General features: G+C 50.1%; 1 protein-coding gene across 1 annotated transcript; it reads right to left on the reverse strand.

The window, feature by feature from the left end:
* Window positions 1-2,803: 2,803 nt before the first annotated feature.
* LOC144328290 (basement membrane-specific heparan sulfate proteoglycan core protein-like) lies at window positions 2,804-13,837 on the reverse strand. The gene is made up of 5 exons (XM_077930938.1): window positions 13,421-13,837; window positions 6,429-6,538; window positions 5,407-5,465; window positions 3,009-3,169; window positions 2,804-2,904 (listed from the first exon to the last, which is right to left on the reverse strand). The coding sequence occupies exons 1-5, from the start codon at window positions 13,458-13,460 to the stop codon at window positions 2,804-2,806; spliced, it is 471 nt and encodes a 156-aa protein (XP_077787064.1). The 5' UTR covers window positions 13,461-13,837.
* Window positions 13,838-17,752: the final 3,915 nt, after the last annotated feature.

Raw genomic sequence — 17,752 nt, forward strand, 5'->3', positions numbered from 1 at the left:
AATTGGCAGCAATGGCTCAGCAGAGTTTCAGGCAGAGAAATTTTCCCCAGCCTACTGAGATACATTCCTGGAGACTGGAACTGGGACCTTCTGCATGCCAAGCAGGGGCTCTGCCCGCTGAGTTGCAGCCCTTTCCCAACCACGCCACACTGCTGTAAACCAGGCACTGCACTCTGCCCGGCGGGGCGGGCATCAGGAAGCAACATGCCAGTCCCTGCCCTTGCGTGCCACAGCCCAGCTGGAGGGAGAGGCTTGTGTTCCTTCGGGCATGATTCACAGATCCCGAGGGAGGGGCCAGGGGTGTCCATCACTCACACTGACAGAGAAACACACGGCACAACACAAGCAGGCGAGCGCAAAGGGACCTGGAGGCCACACCCCCCCCTCGAAAAGGGCTGTGCAACAGGCAGGTAGCTCTGCCGATCCATGCACAGCTCAGAGATGTTTTTCTCCCACTAGAGATCCAGGGTTGCCCGTTGCAACTTCAGTGGCAGTGTGTTCAGGAGACGCAATAGGGAGGTTGTTTAGCTGAACCTAAGCGTATAGTTAAAGCTACGGTTTTCCCAGTAGTGATGTCTGGAAGTGAGAGCTGGACCATAAAGAAGGCTGATCACCAAAGAATTGATGCTTTTGAATTATGGTGCTGGAGGAGACTCTTGAGAGTCCCATGGACTGCAAGAAGATCAAACCTCTCCATTCTGAAGGAAATCAGCCCTGAGTGCTCACTGGAAGGACAGATCCTGAAGCTGAGGCTCCAAGACTTTGGCCACCTCATGAGAAGCGAAGACTCCCTGGAAAAGACCCTGATGTTGGGAAAGATGGAGGGCCCAAGGAGAAGGGGACGACAGAGGACGAGGTGGCTGGACAGTGTTCTTGAAGCTACCAGCATGAGTTTGACCCAACTGCGGGAGGCAGTGGAAGACAGGAGTGCCTGGTGTGCTCTGGTCCAGGGGGTCACGAAGAGTCGGACATGACTAAACGACTAAACAACAACAAGCGTATAAGACGAGCGTGCTGAATGAGGTTCTGCCCATCAAGTCCTGCATCCTGTCCCCAAAGTGGCCAAACAGATGCCAGATGAGAGAGACTTTGTGCTGGCCACCAGGCAATGGCTTGTGCCACCTGCCTCGACCCACCTCCTCCAGTCCTGGGAGGATTTCCCAGACCATGACTTTAGGAACAGCAGAAGCACCTGGGGGGGAAAGGAGTTCAAGTATATATTTCTGAAAAATAATTTTGTGTGTCTTTGTTTCTCAATTTGTATTGTGCTATTTTATGCCCTGTGACTTGCCGTTATTTTTTGTTGATTATAGTTTAGAAATTATCTATTGCAATTGCGAAGAACGAATTTCTGCTTCATTATTATGTGCTGAAATTTAATTTTACAGTGTGCTGATACAGTGGTACCGTTCCGAGTTTCGAAACGTTCAAAAACCGAGGCGCAAACAGGGCTATCTGCAAATTCAATTGAGAAAATGGAACAACATGCAGCAGAAGCCGTTTGATTTCTGAGGTGCATTCGAAAACGGAAGCATTTACTTGCGGGTTTTCGGCATTCGCGTTCCAAAACGGGTCAAGAAACTTGGTTCAAGAACCAAGGTGCCACTGTATATTTTAATGGATTGTTGTTCTATTTTTATTATGACATGTTTTTGGTATTGGAGCAGGTTGTCAGAAGGTGTGCAATCCTTGCTGATTCCTCAAGCTTGCAAACCGCCTTGCGAATGTTAATATAGAAAGGCGGTGTGCAAATTAAAAGTGGGATGAGATTATGGGAAACCGCAAAACAGGACTTGAGAGTGCAGTAGCAGCTCCTCCCTCTGGCACTTTTGAGCGACTGGCACTCAGATGCACCGCTAGCACAGCCGTGGTGGAAATGTGTCGCTACGAAGGCGGCCTCTCCTGCTATATAGCTGAGCAAGAGAAGTGTGTGCTCTCTCTGTGTGGAGAGCATAGGGTTGCTCCGAAACCTCCCTCTTACAATCTGCAAAGATCACTCTGGCCAGACCTCACAGATGGTGAAACGTGAGCCCTGCAGCTGCAAGAACAATCTCGGATGTTTTCTTCCATACAGGATTCCAAGGAGGTGCTGAGGAGGAGCCAAAGGGAGGGGGGGTGACGGTTCCTGGGAGGGGGGTGATCATTAGGGATGGGTAAATTCGTCCATTTCAACCCAGTTTCTCTCCTTTCCTATCTTAAATTCAGTTTCAGGATTTGAAAAATAGCTGGTTTTGTTTCTGATCTGTTTTATATTTGTTTTATGGTTCTCTTTAATTGAAGATTATTATTTTTTTAATCAGTTTCTCCGCATTTCCACAGCAATTTGCAATTACAACACTCGTGAAAACCGATCATCACTTTAGTGCAAACTTCTCTCAGCAAACTCATTTTTGAATAGTGTTTCTGACACTGTTCTGCAAGGGATTTTCTCTAGTATAATGCATTTGGGGCATGTTATTTCGCTCATATTTCACGCCCCTGCACAATATATACTTTTTTGCACACATCGCTTGTTTGGAAAACGGTGTCCTGAAATTTGCACAAGTGCCAGCTTGCAAGGATGACTATGTTTCAGTTTGTGTTTCACGAAGTGTGAATTTGAAGGGATCTCCCTTCTAAAGTGAACTGAATGCGAATTTCTCCCCCAACTAGGGGTACCCATTTGTTCTTGGACAGCCACCAACCCTGACAATCGCCTACACTGGCTGAGGATGTTGGGAATCATAGTCCAACAACACCGGGTTGACCCACCTTCCCTTGAACCGAGAGGGGAGGTGCCTGGCGAGAAAGGGGCTCCCTGACCCTATTCTGCCCCTGGGACAGACGCCTCCAGGTCCAATTGCACCCCTCTGACGCCACACTCACCTGGGGACTGCATTGTAATGGGGGGAGGCGGGGTTTGGGCTGAAAGCAAATGGACAGGTAATGGTGAATGGGACGGGAGGCGCCCATTTCCACAATAAACTCCACCCCATCCTAACCCACATATAGGTTCCAGTCTGGTTCACCTGCTCCCAAGCGGCGGAACTGGAATCCCCACGTGGAGGTGACGTAGGAGGCGATGGAGCCGCTCTCAATGACCGAGAAAAGCACCTGGCGGATCTGGTCCTCATCCACGTTCCTCTCGGAGCCCACGTCCAGCTCCACGAAGATGTAGCCGTCAATCTCTCTGGGGGGAAAAGAAGGTGCGTGGGCACAATTCACGGACCCATCATGTGCTGAAGGGGGTAAAACCTGAGTCTGGAGACAGGGTCCAATTCCCACCTCCCACCTAACTCTTCCTTTCCAGGGATTGTGCTGTTCAGATCCTAAAACAGTGTTTCCCAAACGTGGCTCTCGAGCTGCTTTGGGGACTGATTTAGGGATGATGGGAGTTGTAGTCCAAAACCAGCTGGAGACCCAAGTTTGGGAACCACTGTCCTAAAATATCTCTCTCTCTTTTTTGTATAATTTTTCATTAAATTTTCTGTTTTACAATTTAGAATACTCATTTAAGCATCCTTAAAATATTAATGACTTCCCTTCTTCTCTTTCCATGGTTCATTTTGCAAATCATAAATCCCTGCATGTTTTACAAAAACTAAACCATTATTACATCCATCAAAACTTATTTACACTGAATTAATCTTAATGCTGCCAACGTTTTCAGCTGTACAGAATTATTTCCCATATATTCAATACACGTTTTCCAATCTTATCTAAACATATGTTCTTCTTGTTCTCTTATTCTATATGTTAAGTCTGCAAGCTGCACATATTCCGGCAGCTTAAGTTGCCATTCTTCTTCGGTTGGGACCTCACTCGTTTTCCATTTTTGGGCTAACAAAACATGGGCTGCAGTAGTGGCATACATAAATAACCTTTTTTGACACCTGGGAATTTCAGTCTGAATGTATCCCCAAGAAAATGGACTCTGGTTTTTTTTGGGGGGGGGGTTTTGAAAAGTACTTTTAAAACATTTTTTTCCAATTCATTACGGATCATTTCCCAATACTCTTTTACCCTTTTACAAGTCCACCACATGTGAAAGAACTTCCCTCAACCTCTTTGCATCTCCTAAAATATCTCAATTTGCAGCTGTTGATTAAAAGAAACAAATTTCTGGATCTCGTCATCTCGTCAACATTGGAACAAGGTCTTCTCTAAAGCAAGGCTGGGAAAGGGGTGATCCTTCAGATGCTGGAAAAACTTTGCCTTTCACCGGCCCCGGCCAGCATGCCTAGTGGTCAGGGCTGAGGGTGGGAGGCTGAGTCCAAGGACAGCTATAGGGTCCCTGTCCCTGCATTGAAAGGAGGTTAATTGGAGGTAGCCAGAGGCACTGAATGCAAGTTATGGTCTACTTCAGTGATGGGAAACCTGTAGCCTTCAAATGTTGTCCACTGGAACTACTGCAATGCACTCTGCGTGGGGCTACCTTTGGAGGTGACCCGGAAACTACAACTAATCCAGAATGCGGCAGTTAGACTGGTGACGGGGGCAGCTGCCGAGACCATATAGCACAGGTCCTGAGAGACCTACATTGGCTCCCAGTTTCCGAGCACAATTCAAAGTGTTGGTGCTAAAGCCCTAAACGGCCTCGGTCCAGTATATCTGAAGGAACGTCTCCATCCCCATCGTTCTGCCCGGACGCTGAGGTCCAGCTTTGAGGGTCTTCTGGCAGTTCCCTCACTGCGAGAAGCAAAGCTACAGTGAACCAGGTAGAGGGCCTTTTCGGTAGAGGCGCCCGCCCTGTGGATGTGAAGGAAATAAGCAGCTATCTTCTCTTTAAAAGACATCTGAAGGCAGCCCTGTTCAGGGAAGTTTTTAATGTGTGACATTTTAATGTATTTTTAATCTTTGTTGGAAGCCGCCCAGAGTGGCTGGGGAAGCCCAGCCAGATGGGCGGGGTACAAATAATAAATTGTTGTTGTTGGCACTTCAGCAATCACTAGCCAGCATGGTCAACGGTCAGGAAGGATGTGAGTTCGAATCCAACGTCATCTGGAGCCCAGCAATGTCTTGAGGGCCACACATTCCCTTTCCCTCTTTTAAAACAAAGCAAGATTGTGATGGCGGCAGCTAGGGGCAGTGAAGGCAAGTGACAGTCTAGTTCCGGGATGGCAGCCTTCTGGGTGTTGCTAGACTCCAGCTCCATCCAGCCCTGGCCACTAGCATTGCCCATTGTAGAGATGGGAGTTGTAGTTCTGCACCAGCCCAGGTGTCCCCCATCCCTTTTCTAAGGATTGGGGCCATTCTTGGTGGGGCTTCTTGGTCTTTCTCCTACACTCTGCTTGCTCCCACAATCTCACATCACCCGGTTAAGAGCTTCTGCCTGCAATGCAAGCTCCTTAAAAGTAAACAGCACAGGCGGGGGTTAAATCCTGCCTCCGTGGCACCCTGGACATGGAAACCAGCCCCTGGACTCACTTGATGAAGACCACGCTAACCACCTGCTCTCCAGGGATCTTGTAGTATTCAGACTCCAGCTGCAGAGAGAAAATTGCATCAGCCTCGTAGAATTGCAGAGTTGGAAGGGGCCCAAATGGTCGCTGAGTCCAGTCCCCTGAAATGCAGGAATCCCTGCCAGGGTAGAACCATTCAAGGTGTTTGCTGCTCTGACCTTTCGGGGGATAAGGAAGAGGGCCAGTTCTGCTGCATCTGGTACTGAGAGGGGCCCCCAGACCTGCTAGCTCCTCCCAAGGCTCTTTGGCTAATTTTAAAATGTACTCATTTACTTATCTGCAATATTTCTAAGCCACCTTTAAAACACACACACACAAAATGCAAAGCAAATTAAATTACAATTGTGTTAAACCAGGCTTCCTCAACCTCGGCCCTCCAGATGTTTTAAGCCAGCCTTTCTCAACCTGTGGGTCCCCTGATGTTGTTGAACTACAACTCCCATCACCCCTAGCTAGCAAGGCCAGAGCTCAGGGATGATGGGAGTTGTAGTCCAACAGCATCTGGGGACCCACAGGTTAAGAACCGCTGTTTTAAGCCTACAACTCCCAAGATCCCTAGCTAGCAGGACCAGTGGGATGATGGGAATTGTAGTCTCAAAACATCTGGAGGGACGAGGTTGAGGAAGCCTGTGTTAAACGATGCACTGAAAGCTATGCAAAGCTGTCTGCTTGCCCCCAAACACACATTTTCACTGCCTGCAACAGGAGATCTGGGGAGATCAGAGGCGTGTGCGTTTCATCACCATGGAGCCACTGCAGAAAAGGCCCTGCTCCTGATACATTAACATCTTAACTCCAGGGAGGGTGGAACATGGAACAGGTATACCCTAGCAGATGTTAAAACATTGAGTTCAAGGGAATCTTATGGGAGTAGGTGCTTATTTTGATCCAAACGCACAGGGGTATAAAATTAGAGGAGGATAAGACTGTCCAAAGGGTCAGCTTGGGACAGCTCCTTTGTGGAAATGGGACAGAATCAGGCCTTACCGTGTCCACCACCGCTTTGGAGACATCCTGGAACTCCTCTGAGTTGACATCATCCAGGCGGGAGCTGTAGTCGATGGACTTTGTGAAATTCACCAGGGCCCGGAAATAGACTAGAGGGGAGAGATGATGGAAAGGAGACAGTTAGGAGATTGTTGGTCCCGTTAGTGACTTAATACAGAAGATAGCCTTCTCTTACCTAAACACTCACGACGACAGATACTAATGAGAATTCTCGTGTGTGTCGAAAGTTTCCTTACTGCAAGGCAGCATCGGAGACAGTGAAGCCCAATGATGGAGGTAGAGAGGGGCAGTGAAGGCAAATGATGGCCTAGTTCACAGAGATTCTCTCAAGGCAAATCTTTTAAAATGTAGTATAAACGCCAACAACTGGGAAACACTGGCCTGCGAGCGCTCCAATTGGAGAACAGCCTTTACCAAAGGTGTCATGGGCTTTGAAGATGCTCGAACTCAGGACCATAGCTGCCAACTTTCAGATTTGAAAATAAGGGATCAGCAGCCTCACCTGTCCCGGGGACAGTCTACGGGATATCTAATAATCCGGGATAGCAGCAGGAAGCAGCGGGAAACGGCGCTGGAATAAGGGAATTTCCCGCAAAAAAAGGGGGAGGTTGACAGCTATGCTCAGGATGCAAGGGAGAAACGTGCTAAGAGGAAGGCACGCTTGGCAAACCCTCATTGTGATCAACTTCCGCCCAGAAACCTCTGTCCCCACCGTGGAAGGACGTGTGGATCCAGAATTGGCCTCCACAGTCACTTACGGACTCACTGTTAAAACCGTGTTTATGGAAGACAATCTTACTTGGCTACGAGGGATCGCTGAAGAAGAAGGAGGAGGAGGAGGAGGAGGAAGAGGAGGAGGAGAAGAAGAAGAAGAAGAAGAAGAAGAAGAAGAAGAAGAAGAAGAAGAAGAAGAAGTAGTAGTAGTTCATAGAGGGGGAACCTCTGGCACTGTCGGGACGCCAGCTCCCATTAGCCAACATGGCCAACAGTAAGAGACAATTCGAGTCCAAGAACATCTGAAGGGCCACATTGTTCCCTGCTCTGCATCAGAGGAAGGCAGTGGGGTAATGGAAGCAAGCAAGGGGCAATGAAGACAAGTGAGGGCCTAGTTGCCGGAACCGCGGAAAGAACATGTCGCCGACTTCCTGCAAAATGGAAGCTGCCGGAGATGCGAGTGCGAAGGATTTCAAAGCCCTAACTGTAGCGCAAGGGAACTCTTGCCAGAGAATGTGTGTGTGTGTGTGTGTGTCTCAAATGAAAGGCACCAAATATGCCACCCCACCCAGGCGATAGCTTTCATGAGACATGCCTCCCTGCCCCCACACAGGCATGCAAGGCCTCAGCAGACCCCTCCTTCCAAGATGGGGAGATGAGGTGGAAGTCCGTGAAGGGGAGGGAAAGAGAGACAAAAAGGCCCTGGATATCAGCCTCGCCACCCCCAGATTTCACACAGGCTGCCTGCCAGGAGCACTGGCCAGCGGCAGCTCCCAGGCCCAGCTGCGAGGCAGGCCAAGCAACGGAAGGGTGTGCGACAGCAACGTTTTCGGGGCTCCAGGTGCCTCTGCAGCGAGAGCCGTGTCTGCATCAGGCGCTTTCCCTGCAGGGAAACGGAACGGGGGCGAGAGGCAGCTCTGCTTGGCTGCTACCTTTCATCCGAGGCAGTTAACTGGGGCCCGTAACTGCACTTTTTGAATGGGGAGATAGGACACCGCCAGGCTGGTCTTGTGTCTGGCTGCACAGCAGCCCTGAGGCAGGGCAGAGTTATACAGCAAAAAGAGCAAAGAGCAGGGAATCGCAGAATCACAGATTTAGAAGAGGGACCCAAGGGTCATCTAGTCCAACCCGCTGCAATGCAGGAATTACTGCCAGGGTAGTGACTGGCCCCTTGGCTTCCAGCCTCTCCAGAATTCAAGGTGTTTGCTGCTCTGACTTCCCGGGGGAAGAAGAAAGAGGGCCGATTCTGCTGCATCTGGCACTGAGATGGGCTCCCAGACCCGCTAGCTCATTGCAAGGCTGTTTGGCTAATTTTAAAATGTACTCCTTTACTTGTTTGCAATATTTCTAAGCCACCTGTAAAACACACACACACACACACACACACACACACACACACACACACACACACAGACAGCAAATTAAATTACAATTGTGTTAAACAGTGTATTGTAAGCTAGGCAAAGTTGTCTGCCTGTCCTTGTCCCTAAACACACATTTTCACTGCCTGCAGCAGGAGATCTGGGGAGATCAGAGGCCTGTTTCTTAGCAGAGTGCGTTTCATCGCCATGGAGCCGCTGCAGAAAAGGCCCCGCTCTTGAGACATGACAATCTTAACTCCAGTTAACTGGGCCCCTTAACTGCACTTTGTCAATGTGGGGATAGGACACTGCCCAGCTGGTCTTGTGTCTGGCTGCACAGCAGCCCTGGGGTAGGACAAAGAGCAGGGAATTGTAGAATCAAGAGGACACCAAGGGTGATCTCCAAACCCCTGCAATGCAGGAATCTCTACTAAAGAATTCATGACAGGTGGCCATCTAGGAAGAGGCAGGTGATGTGACCAAGGCTAGGCAGTGAGTCAAAACAGGAACCCTGAGACTAATAATAATAATAATAATAATAATAATAATAATAATAATATATTTATACACCGTCCATCTGGCTGGGTTTCCCAGCTGCTGTATTGTTTTCAACAGATCCACTCTGAGCAGGACTATTTATTTATTGATTATATTTCTGTCCCACTTTTTTCCTCCAGTGAGCTCAAGGCGGCCTACATGATTCTCCCTCTCCCTGTTTTTCTCTCACAACAGCCCTGTGAAGTAGGTTAGGCTGAGAGAGAAGTGACTCTGGCCCGACATCACCCAGGGAGCTTCATGGCTGAGTTGGGGGATTTGAAGCCTGGTCTCTCCAAGGTCTTAATCTGACATGCCACGCTGCCTTTCTGCTTCAGGATGAGAACAGAAATCGTGTGGCAGCGGCACGGCGGCAGCGGCAGGCCCCATTAGCTAAAGTGGTACCTCAGGTTAAGAATAGCTTCAGGTTAAGAACGGACCTCCAGAACAAATTAAGTTATTAACCCGAGGTACCACTGTATTGTCCCCTCCCCCCCCCCGAATTTTAAAGGTGCCGCTTATTTGTGGGTGCGGCTTATATCCGGGCCAATACGGTATTACTTCCCTTGGTCTGGACACTAGACTTCTGTGGATGCAGCCCAGAATTGCATTAGCCCTCCTTCTCCAACTCCCAGGACAGCAACCCAAGGCAGGGGTGCCAGGGTGCCTGTATCCCACTCCAATGCAGCCCGGGCAAACAGGGGTACCCGTTGTCCGACCCATACAAAGGCCCCATTCAGATGCCCCATGTGCCACTGTGCCCCCATGACCTGGCAAGAGCTGCCCGCTCCTCCCTGCCTGCAGAGTCACCCCCAAAGAATGTGCCATGCCCATGGATTCAAACAGCCCTTTCTAATGCCCTAACAGTATTTTTTTTCCTAAGGGGGATGAATGTTTGGGAGGAGGAAATGGAAAGGGGCGGTTCTCTCACACCCCCCCCCAAAAAAACCCCATTGCCTTACTCTCTTCCTTGCCACAGCCGCATGCAAATCTTTCATGCCAGGTTCTGCAACATTTTTTTGGGGGGGGGTGACCCAGATTGTTGCCTCCGGGGTTAGTATCACCCCAAGGATTAATCCAGCCCTTTGAAGCTCAGGGCTTTTTCGGCTGTGGCCCCGATCTGGTGGACCGCTCTGTCACAAGAGACTAGGGCCCTGCAGGACCTGACATCTTTCCACAGGGCCTGCAAGACAGAGCTGTTCCACCAGGCCTTTGGCCAAGGCACAGCCTGACCCCTTCCTTCTGTAATCCTCCCAGAACTCCAGCCCAACGGTTGCCATTAATTCGATTTTGAATTGATTCTAGAATGAATTGATTTTAGAATGCTGTGTTACTTTTATTGTTGTTAGCCGCTGTGAGCCCGGCTTCGGCTGGGGGAGGCAGGATATAAATAAAATTTATTATTATTATTACAGTGGTACCTCTGGTTACGTACTTAATTCGTTCCGGAGGTCTGTTCTTAACCTGAAACTGTTCTTAACCCGAAGCACCACTTTAGCTAATGGGGCCTCCCGCTGCTGCCGCGCCGCCAAAGCACGATTTCTGTTCTCAACCTGAAGCAAAGTTCTTAACCCGAGGTAGTATTTCTGGGTTAGCGGAGTCTGTAACCTGAAGCATATGTAACCTGAAGCGTATGTAACCCGAGGTACCACTGTATTATTATTATTATTATTATTATTATTATTATTATTATTATTGATAAAATATTTTATATTATTATTATTATTATTATTATTATTATTATTATTATTATTATTATTATTATTATTTTAAGTGCTGGAAGCTCAGCTCTGGAAGGTGGGAGCAAAACAGCAGAGGAAGGTGCTTCCTCTGAGCGCATGTAGAGTGCAGTTCCCTCTCTGCTGGGGCACAGCTATTGTCAGGGAATAGGCAGGCAGCCTTTATCTCTTTCTGTTTCACGGCATTCATATCCCACTGTTCTCCCCCTTCCGCATTTCAATCCCCACAACAGCCCTGTGAGGTAGATCAGGCTGAGAGGCAGGGGCGCTGGCCCCCAAGGTCACACCCAGTGAACTTCCTGGCCGAGTGGAGGGATTTGAATCCAAGTCCGATGATGAAACCACTATGCAAGACTGGCTCTCAGAGACAAAGAAGCATTTTGGGGGATGTGGCCCCCTCTGAAGAGGGCAAGGGATGAGACAGCGGCCTGGGGCAAGCCTGCTGCCCCAGGAACAATGTCAAGGCTGAATCTCCTGCCACAGCCTCACCTGTTTGGGACAAGGCCTGGGAGATGGCCTGGGGCACATCTGGGGAGCCAGATGTGGGCTTGCGAGGAGAAGCCATCTTGGCCCCAACTCCTGGAAAGGAGTTACAAAAGGAGATACAAGCAGACCCATAGAAGGTGGGGTGGGGAGGCAGGCCCCTTCTAAACAAAGGAAGGGTTTTAAGGGGAAAGGCTCCACAATCCGGAGCAGTAATACTTCAGAATGCCTGTTTCTGGGAACCACGGGGATTCCAGCTTCTTTCGCACCCGGGTCCTGCTTGCGGGCTTCCCACAATGGGCATCTGGTTGGCCGCTGTGAGAGCAGGACTCTGTGGACTAGATGGGGCACACTGGCCTGATCCACCAGGCCCTTTGCCGCTTCTTAGCTTCACTGCGCTCAACCGATGGAGCCTCCAGATGCAGGCGCAGTCTACCTCCAAATCCCTGTGACTCACACGCGAGGAGGGTGCTGCTGCTGCACCCTGGGGCTGCTGCCTGTTGGAGCATCTGTTTGGCCACGCTGAGAACCGGACGCTTGGGCCAGATGAGGTTTTTTGGCCTGATCCGGCCGCCAGGCTCTTAAAGAGAGGGAAGAGGCCTGGCAAAGGCAGCAGGGTGGGGGTAGCGGAGCAGAGGACCAGGCAAATCCAGGCAAATATCCAGGCAGATTTATCCGCCTGCACCCTGTAAAGGCTTGGCAAATGTCACCCCCCCCCCCCCGGCCCTGCAGTTGCTCCAGTCGTGTAAAAATCAGCCCCAAGTCTTTGATTCCTTTTAAGGAGCCCTACGCTCAGTGCCTCGCCTCTCACTCCCTGGGGCGGGTGAGCTGGAAAATCACTTTGAGTCGCAGAAGGAGAACAATAAAAGAGAGAGAGAGAGAGAGAGGTCTGCGGGCTTCTTCCTGTTGGCTGAGTCAGTTTGGTTGGCCAAACCTCCCCTTCCCTCATTGCAAAAGTCCAGGGGTAGAGAGATCGCCCATGGGATCATCACAAAGCACTCCTTAAACGCCCACCCAAAAATTCCCAGGCACCCAACTTGTTCTCGGATAGAATAACGGGAAGCTGTCTTCGTCGACCGAGTCGGACCATCAGTCCACCTAGCTCAATAATGTTGACTCTGACTGGCAGCAGCTCTGCAGGGAGATTTCCAGCACTACCTGGTGACGCCGCCCTGAGCTGAACCTGCAAAGCAGGCGCTCTAACCACTGAGCACCATTGCCCTCGCTTCACGACACCCCTCTCCCTGCCAGACAATTTCCAGCAGGCAGCTAATTATTCCATTGCCCCACCACCACCAAAAAAACAGCTTTCTTCTGACCATAACAATGGCTTTGGGGGGGGGGCACAGCAGGGCACCCCAACTCAGCCCCCTCCTGGCAGCATAGCCTCTGGCTTTCCTTACATGCAGGCTGCAATGACCCATGCTGGGGGGTGTTATAAGAATATTAAATAAACCTTCATAAATGTACAAGGCAAACACACGCATAAGTATATAAACCACGTGTCTGAAATAGTACAGGAGAACAATCCTAAAGCCATTTTGACTCTCCCAAACCATTTTGACTCTCCCAAATTGTCCTCAAATATTTCTCTGAAAGGGGGAAGGAAATGGCATTGACTTTTGCTTACCTGTCTTAAGGGCGTATTTGTGTATGAAGAGGGTGAGCCTGTGACCTGAATTCAGGAATTCAGGTATTTACCTTCACAAAAGAATGGCCAGGCTGCCCAGGCAAAGCAATCAGTGGCCATTATCAGGTATCCTAGGATTTCTGCTGGAGACTGCCTCTTGTGATGTATGTCTGCTGTAGACCACCCCCTTCTGTGATGTATGTATGATGTTTTGTGGGGTGGTCTCTGGCTACAAGGTGGGCAACTTCAAAAGTCTATATAAGGGCTTGCACACCATTGTTCTGGGTCCCTCCTCCCTCCTGTATGTGGTGAGTGAGGACCTTGTTGCAACAGTTGGATAAAGATCAGGCTTACTAGCCGCTTTGCTTCTCAATATTCTCTGGCTGGCCTCTGTTATTTTCTCCTACCGATGGGGAACCCACAGAAGGACTCTATCTGGGCTCTTGGATACCCCATCAGGGAAAAGGAGCAGTGTTTTCTATAACAGTGGGTTAGGGACTAGCCACTTACTGAGCAGAGAGTCGTCCTCAGGGGTCTCTGCACCCGTCATGCTTGCAGGGGGAGGGAGCCCGACAGGAGGAGGAGATGGAAGGTCTGCAGAGAAGAGAAGAGAAGAGAAGAGAAGAGAAGAGAAGAGAAGAGGAGGAAAAACCAGTTTTGTTATTGAAAATTCTAGCGCCCGACTAAGAGTAACAGAAAAGGAAGGACACAGAAATTTGGAAGGAAGGATGGAGAGGTTTGGTTATTGAGGCAGCTGGCGAAGGAATAATAGAATCATAGAATTGTAGAGTTGGAAGAGACCCTGAGGGTTGTTGTAAGAATTTATAAATCTCAAATATATAAATCATAAATTTACAAGGCAAACACACACACATAAGGATATAAACCACGTGCCTGAGATAGTACAGGAGACCCATCCTGAAGTCACTTTGAGTCTCTGAAACTGACCTCAAATATTTCTCTGCAAGGAGGAAGGAAATGGGAAAGCCTCTCCATTGTCTTTTGCTTACCTGTCTTAAGGGCGTATTTGTGTGTGAATAGGGTGAGCCTGTGACCAGGATTCAGGAATTTAAAGTATTTACCATCGCAAAGGAAAGGCCAGGCTGCTCAGGTAAAGCGATCAGTGACCATTAACAGATATCCTGGCAAACAGGTTTTCTGCTGGAGACTGCCTCTTGTGATGTATTTCTGCTGTAGACCAACTCCTTCTGTGATACATACCGTATTTTTCGCTCTATAACACGCAGTTTTTTCCTCCTGGAAAGTAAGGGGAAATGTCTGTGCGTGTTATGGAGCGAATGCCTACAGATGGCAGGGGAATCCGCTGCAGTTGTGAGCAGTCCGTGGCTCTCTTTGAAACTGCAAAGCGGGTGTAAGCGGCTCCTGTCAGCGAGCCGAGCCGGGCAGGAGGGAGAGAAGCAGAGCGGGGTTGGTTGCTTTAAAACAACCCCGTGCTCTATGTCCCTCTCTCTTCTCCACTGAGCTGCTAAGTAGCAGCAAAGCTTTTCAGCCAGCCTAGCCGGGAGGAGGGAGAGAAGCAGATCGGGGCTGGTTGCTTTAAAACAACCCCGTGTCCCTGCCTGCAGTTTTTTGCTGTCCGATTTTGGATCAGCCACTGTAGGGGCTGTGTGTGTGTGTGTGTGTGTGTGTGCTTGAGCTATCGTTCTCCTCCTCCTTCCTGTTCACTCTCCCAGCGCCCCAGCGCTCTCCTGCGACTTTAGGAGTGATACTCTGTGTGTGTCTCTCTGTGTGTGAGGCATCGTTCTCCTTCTCTTGCTTCCCCTTCACTCTCCCAGCGCCCCTGCTACTTCCAGCGCCCCTGCGACTTTAGGATTGATACTCTGTGTGTGTGTGTGTGTGTGTGTGTGTGTGTGTGTGTGTGTGTCTGTGTGTGTGTGAGGCATCGTTCTCCTCTTGCTTCCCCTTCACTCTCCCAGCGCCCCTGCGCTCTCCTGCGACTTTAGGATTGATACTCTGTGTGTGTGTGTGTGTGTGTGTGTGTGTGTGTGTGTGTGTCTGTGTGTGTGTGTGAGGCATCGTTCTCCTCTTGCTTCCCGTTCACTCTCCCAGCGCCCCTGCGCTCTCCTGCGACTTTAGGATTGATACTCTGTGTGTGTGTGTGTGTGTGTGTGTGTGTGTGTGTGTGTCTGTGTGTGTCTGTGTGTGTGTGTGAGGCATCGTTCTCCTCTTGCTTCCCCTTCACTCTCCCAGCGCCCCTGCGCTCTCCTGCGACTTTAGGATTGATACTCTGTGTGTGTGTGTGTGTGTGTGTGTGTCTGTGTGTGAGGCATCGTTCTCCTCTTGCTTCCCGTTCACTCTCCCAGCGCCCCTGCGCTCTCCTGCGACTTTAGGATTGATACTGTGTGTGTGTGTGAGAGAGAGGGGGGGGATCGTTCTCCTTCTCTTGCTTCCCACTCCCAGCGCCCCTGCGCTCTCCTGCGACTTTAGGATTGATACTCTGTGTGTGTGTGTGTGTGTGTGTGTCTGTGTGTGTGTGAGGCATCGTTCTCCTCTTGCTTCCCCTTCACTCTCCCAGCGCCCCTGCGCTCTCCTGCGACTTTAGGATTGATACTCTGTGTGTGAGAGAGAGAGGGGGGGATCGTTCTCCTTCTCTTGCTTCCCACTCCCAGCGCCCCTGCCTCTCCTGCGACTTTAGGATTGATACTCTGTGTGTGTGTGTGTGTGTCTGTGTGTGAGAGGGATTGTTCTCCTCCTCCTGCTTCCTGTTCACTCCCCCAGCGCCCCTGTGACTTTAGGGCGACTTTAGCATGGATCCACATGGATCCTCAGGATTTTTGCATTGGGCTACCCCAAACTCACCGTCAGATCACATGTCTGTGGCCACAGCATGAACCACAAAAATCATACATCCACTGTTTTGTTTAGAATATTTTTTTCTTGTTTTCCTCCTCTAAAAACTACGTGCGTGTTATGGTCTGGTGCGTGTTATAGAGCGAAAAATACGGTAATCATGCAAAGACATAGAGCAGCATTGCGTAATGCTAATGTAGTGTTTTAGAAACTAGGGACTCCAGGTTGTTTTGGGTCTACAATTCCTGCTAGCTAGGGATGATGGGAGTTGTAGTCCAAAAACAGCCAGAGACCTGAGGTTGGGAAACACTGTGCTAATGCAAACCTACCCCAGAAAGTTGTCGCAAAAAGGTTAAGAACGTAAGGTGCGACCAAGAAGCCCACATATAAAATTATCATCACTGTGCTCAGCTCACCGGCTTAGCAGCCCTTTCTGCACCTGAGCCACCAATGGCAGGATCCGCCGGGCTGCCCTGTAGCGGGAACGCCAGGCCTCAAACGCGCTCACCAGCCTCTTTTTCTCCAGGAGGGCGAGAGCTTCCTGGGCGCGAATCTCCTCTTTCTCCAGACGCTCCTTCTGAAGGCACCACAATCTGAAAGCTGCTGCGTTGCAGGGGGAAAGAGGGGGGGAGACATCGGGGGTGAGGAGAGCGCCAGGCGGGTAGATTTTCGTTTCCAAGCACAATTCAAAGTGTTCAAAGGCCCTAAATGGCCTCAGTCCAGTATATCTCCCATCGTTCTGCCTGGACACTGAGGTCCAGTGCCAAGGGCCTTCTGGCGGTTCCCTCCCTGCGAGAAGCCAAGTTACAGGGAACCAGCCAGAGGGCCTTCTCGGTAGTGGCGCCCGCCCTGTGGAACGCCCTCCCACCAGATGTCGAATAGGACAACAACTACCAGACTTTTAGAAGACATCTGAAGGCAGCCCTGTTTAGGGAAGCTTTTAATGTTTAACAGACCATTGTATTTTAATATTGTGTTGGAAGCCGCCCAGAGTGGCTGGGGAAACCCAGCCAGAGGGGCGGGGTATAAATAATAAATTATTATTATTATTACAGTGGCACCTCTGGTTAAGTACTTAATTCGTTCCGGAGGTCCGTTCTTAACCTGAAGCACCACTTTAGCTAATGGGGCCTCCCGCTGCCGCCACACCGCCGCTGCGCGATTTCTGTTCTCATCCTGGAGCAAAGTTCTTAAACCGAGGTACTATTTCTGGGTTAGCGGAGTCTATAACCTGAAGCGTTTGTAACCTGTAGCATATGTAACCCGAGGTACCACTGTAATAATAATAATAATAATAATAATAATAATAATAATAATAATAACAACAACCAGCACCGATCTGTTTGGGGCTTGGTGGCCCCAATCCTGCATCCTGTACTGGATAACCTCCCTGCTCCCAGATCCGCATTTGTCTTCAGGGGGTTGTTTATTCCTGATTCACCCCCTTCCGATTTGCATGATGCGAGTGGTTTTCTGGTGGCCCTAGGCCATTGCATGCAGGCCTGCTCTGCACTCCTTCTACCTAAGAACGGAAGAGGAGCCCCGCTGGAGCAAATCGGGAAAGCCTCTCCTCCTAACCCAGTATCCTGTTCCCGACGGCGGACAGCCTTGACACCGCTCGGGTGGGGAAATCTCACCGGTGTCCCTGCCAAAGAAATAACCGAGCCAAGCGACTGTCCCTCAGTGAGGAGGGAGGACAGGGGAGAAGCCCCCGAGACGAGGCGGAGGAAGAGACTCCCTTTCCGTTGCAAACCAAGCTCCCACGCCTTCCTTTCAACCGAGGGAAATGCAACGGGGGGAAGCCAAGGGGGGCTCGGACAGCCCACAGCCGCCGCAGCCTCTCCGATGGGGCCGCGGCAGGGATCTCGAGAGGGGCGCGCAAGGGCCGGAAAGGCGCCGCTTTGCTGCACGTTGCGCGGGGCTGACTTGCCCCATATTTATTCACTTACTACTTACTATTTACTTACTTACTACTTACTACTACTGTACTTACTACTTCAGAAATATCAACACCCTCAGATATGCAGATGA

Source organism: Podarcis muralis, chromosome 7, assembly GCF_964188315.1.
Source record: "Podarcis muralis chromosome 7, rPodMur119.hap1.1, whole genome shotgun sequence".
Lineage (NCBI taxonomy): Eukaryota > Metazoa > Chordata > Lepidosauria > Squamata > Lacertidae > Podarcis > Podarcis muralis.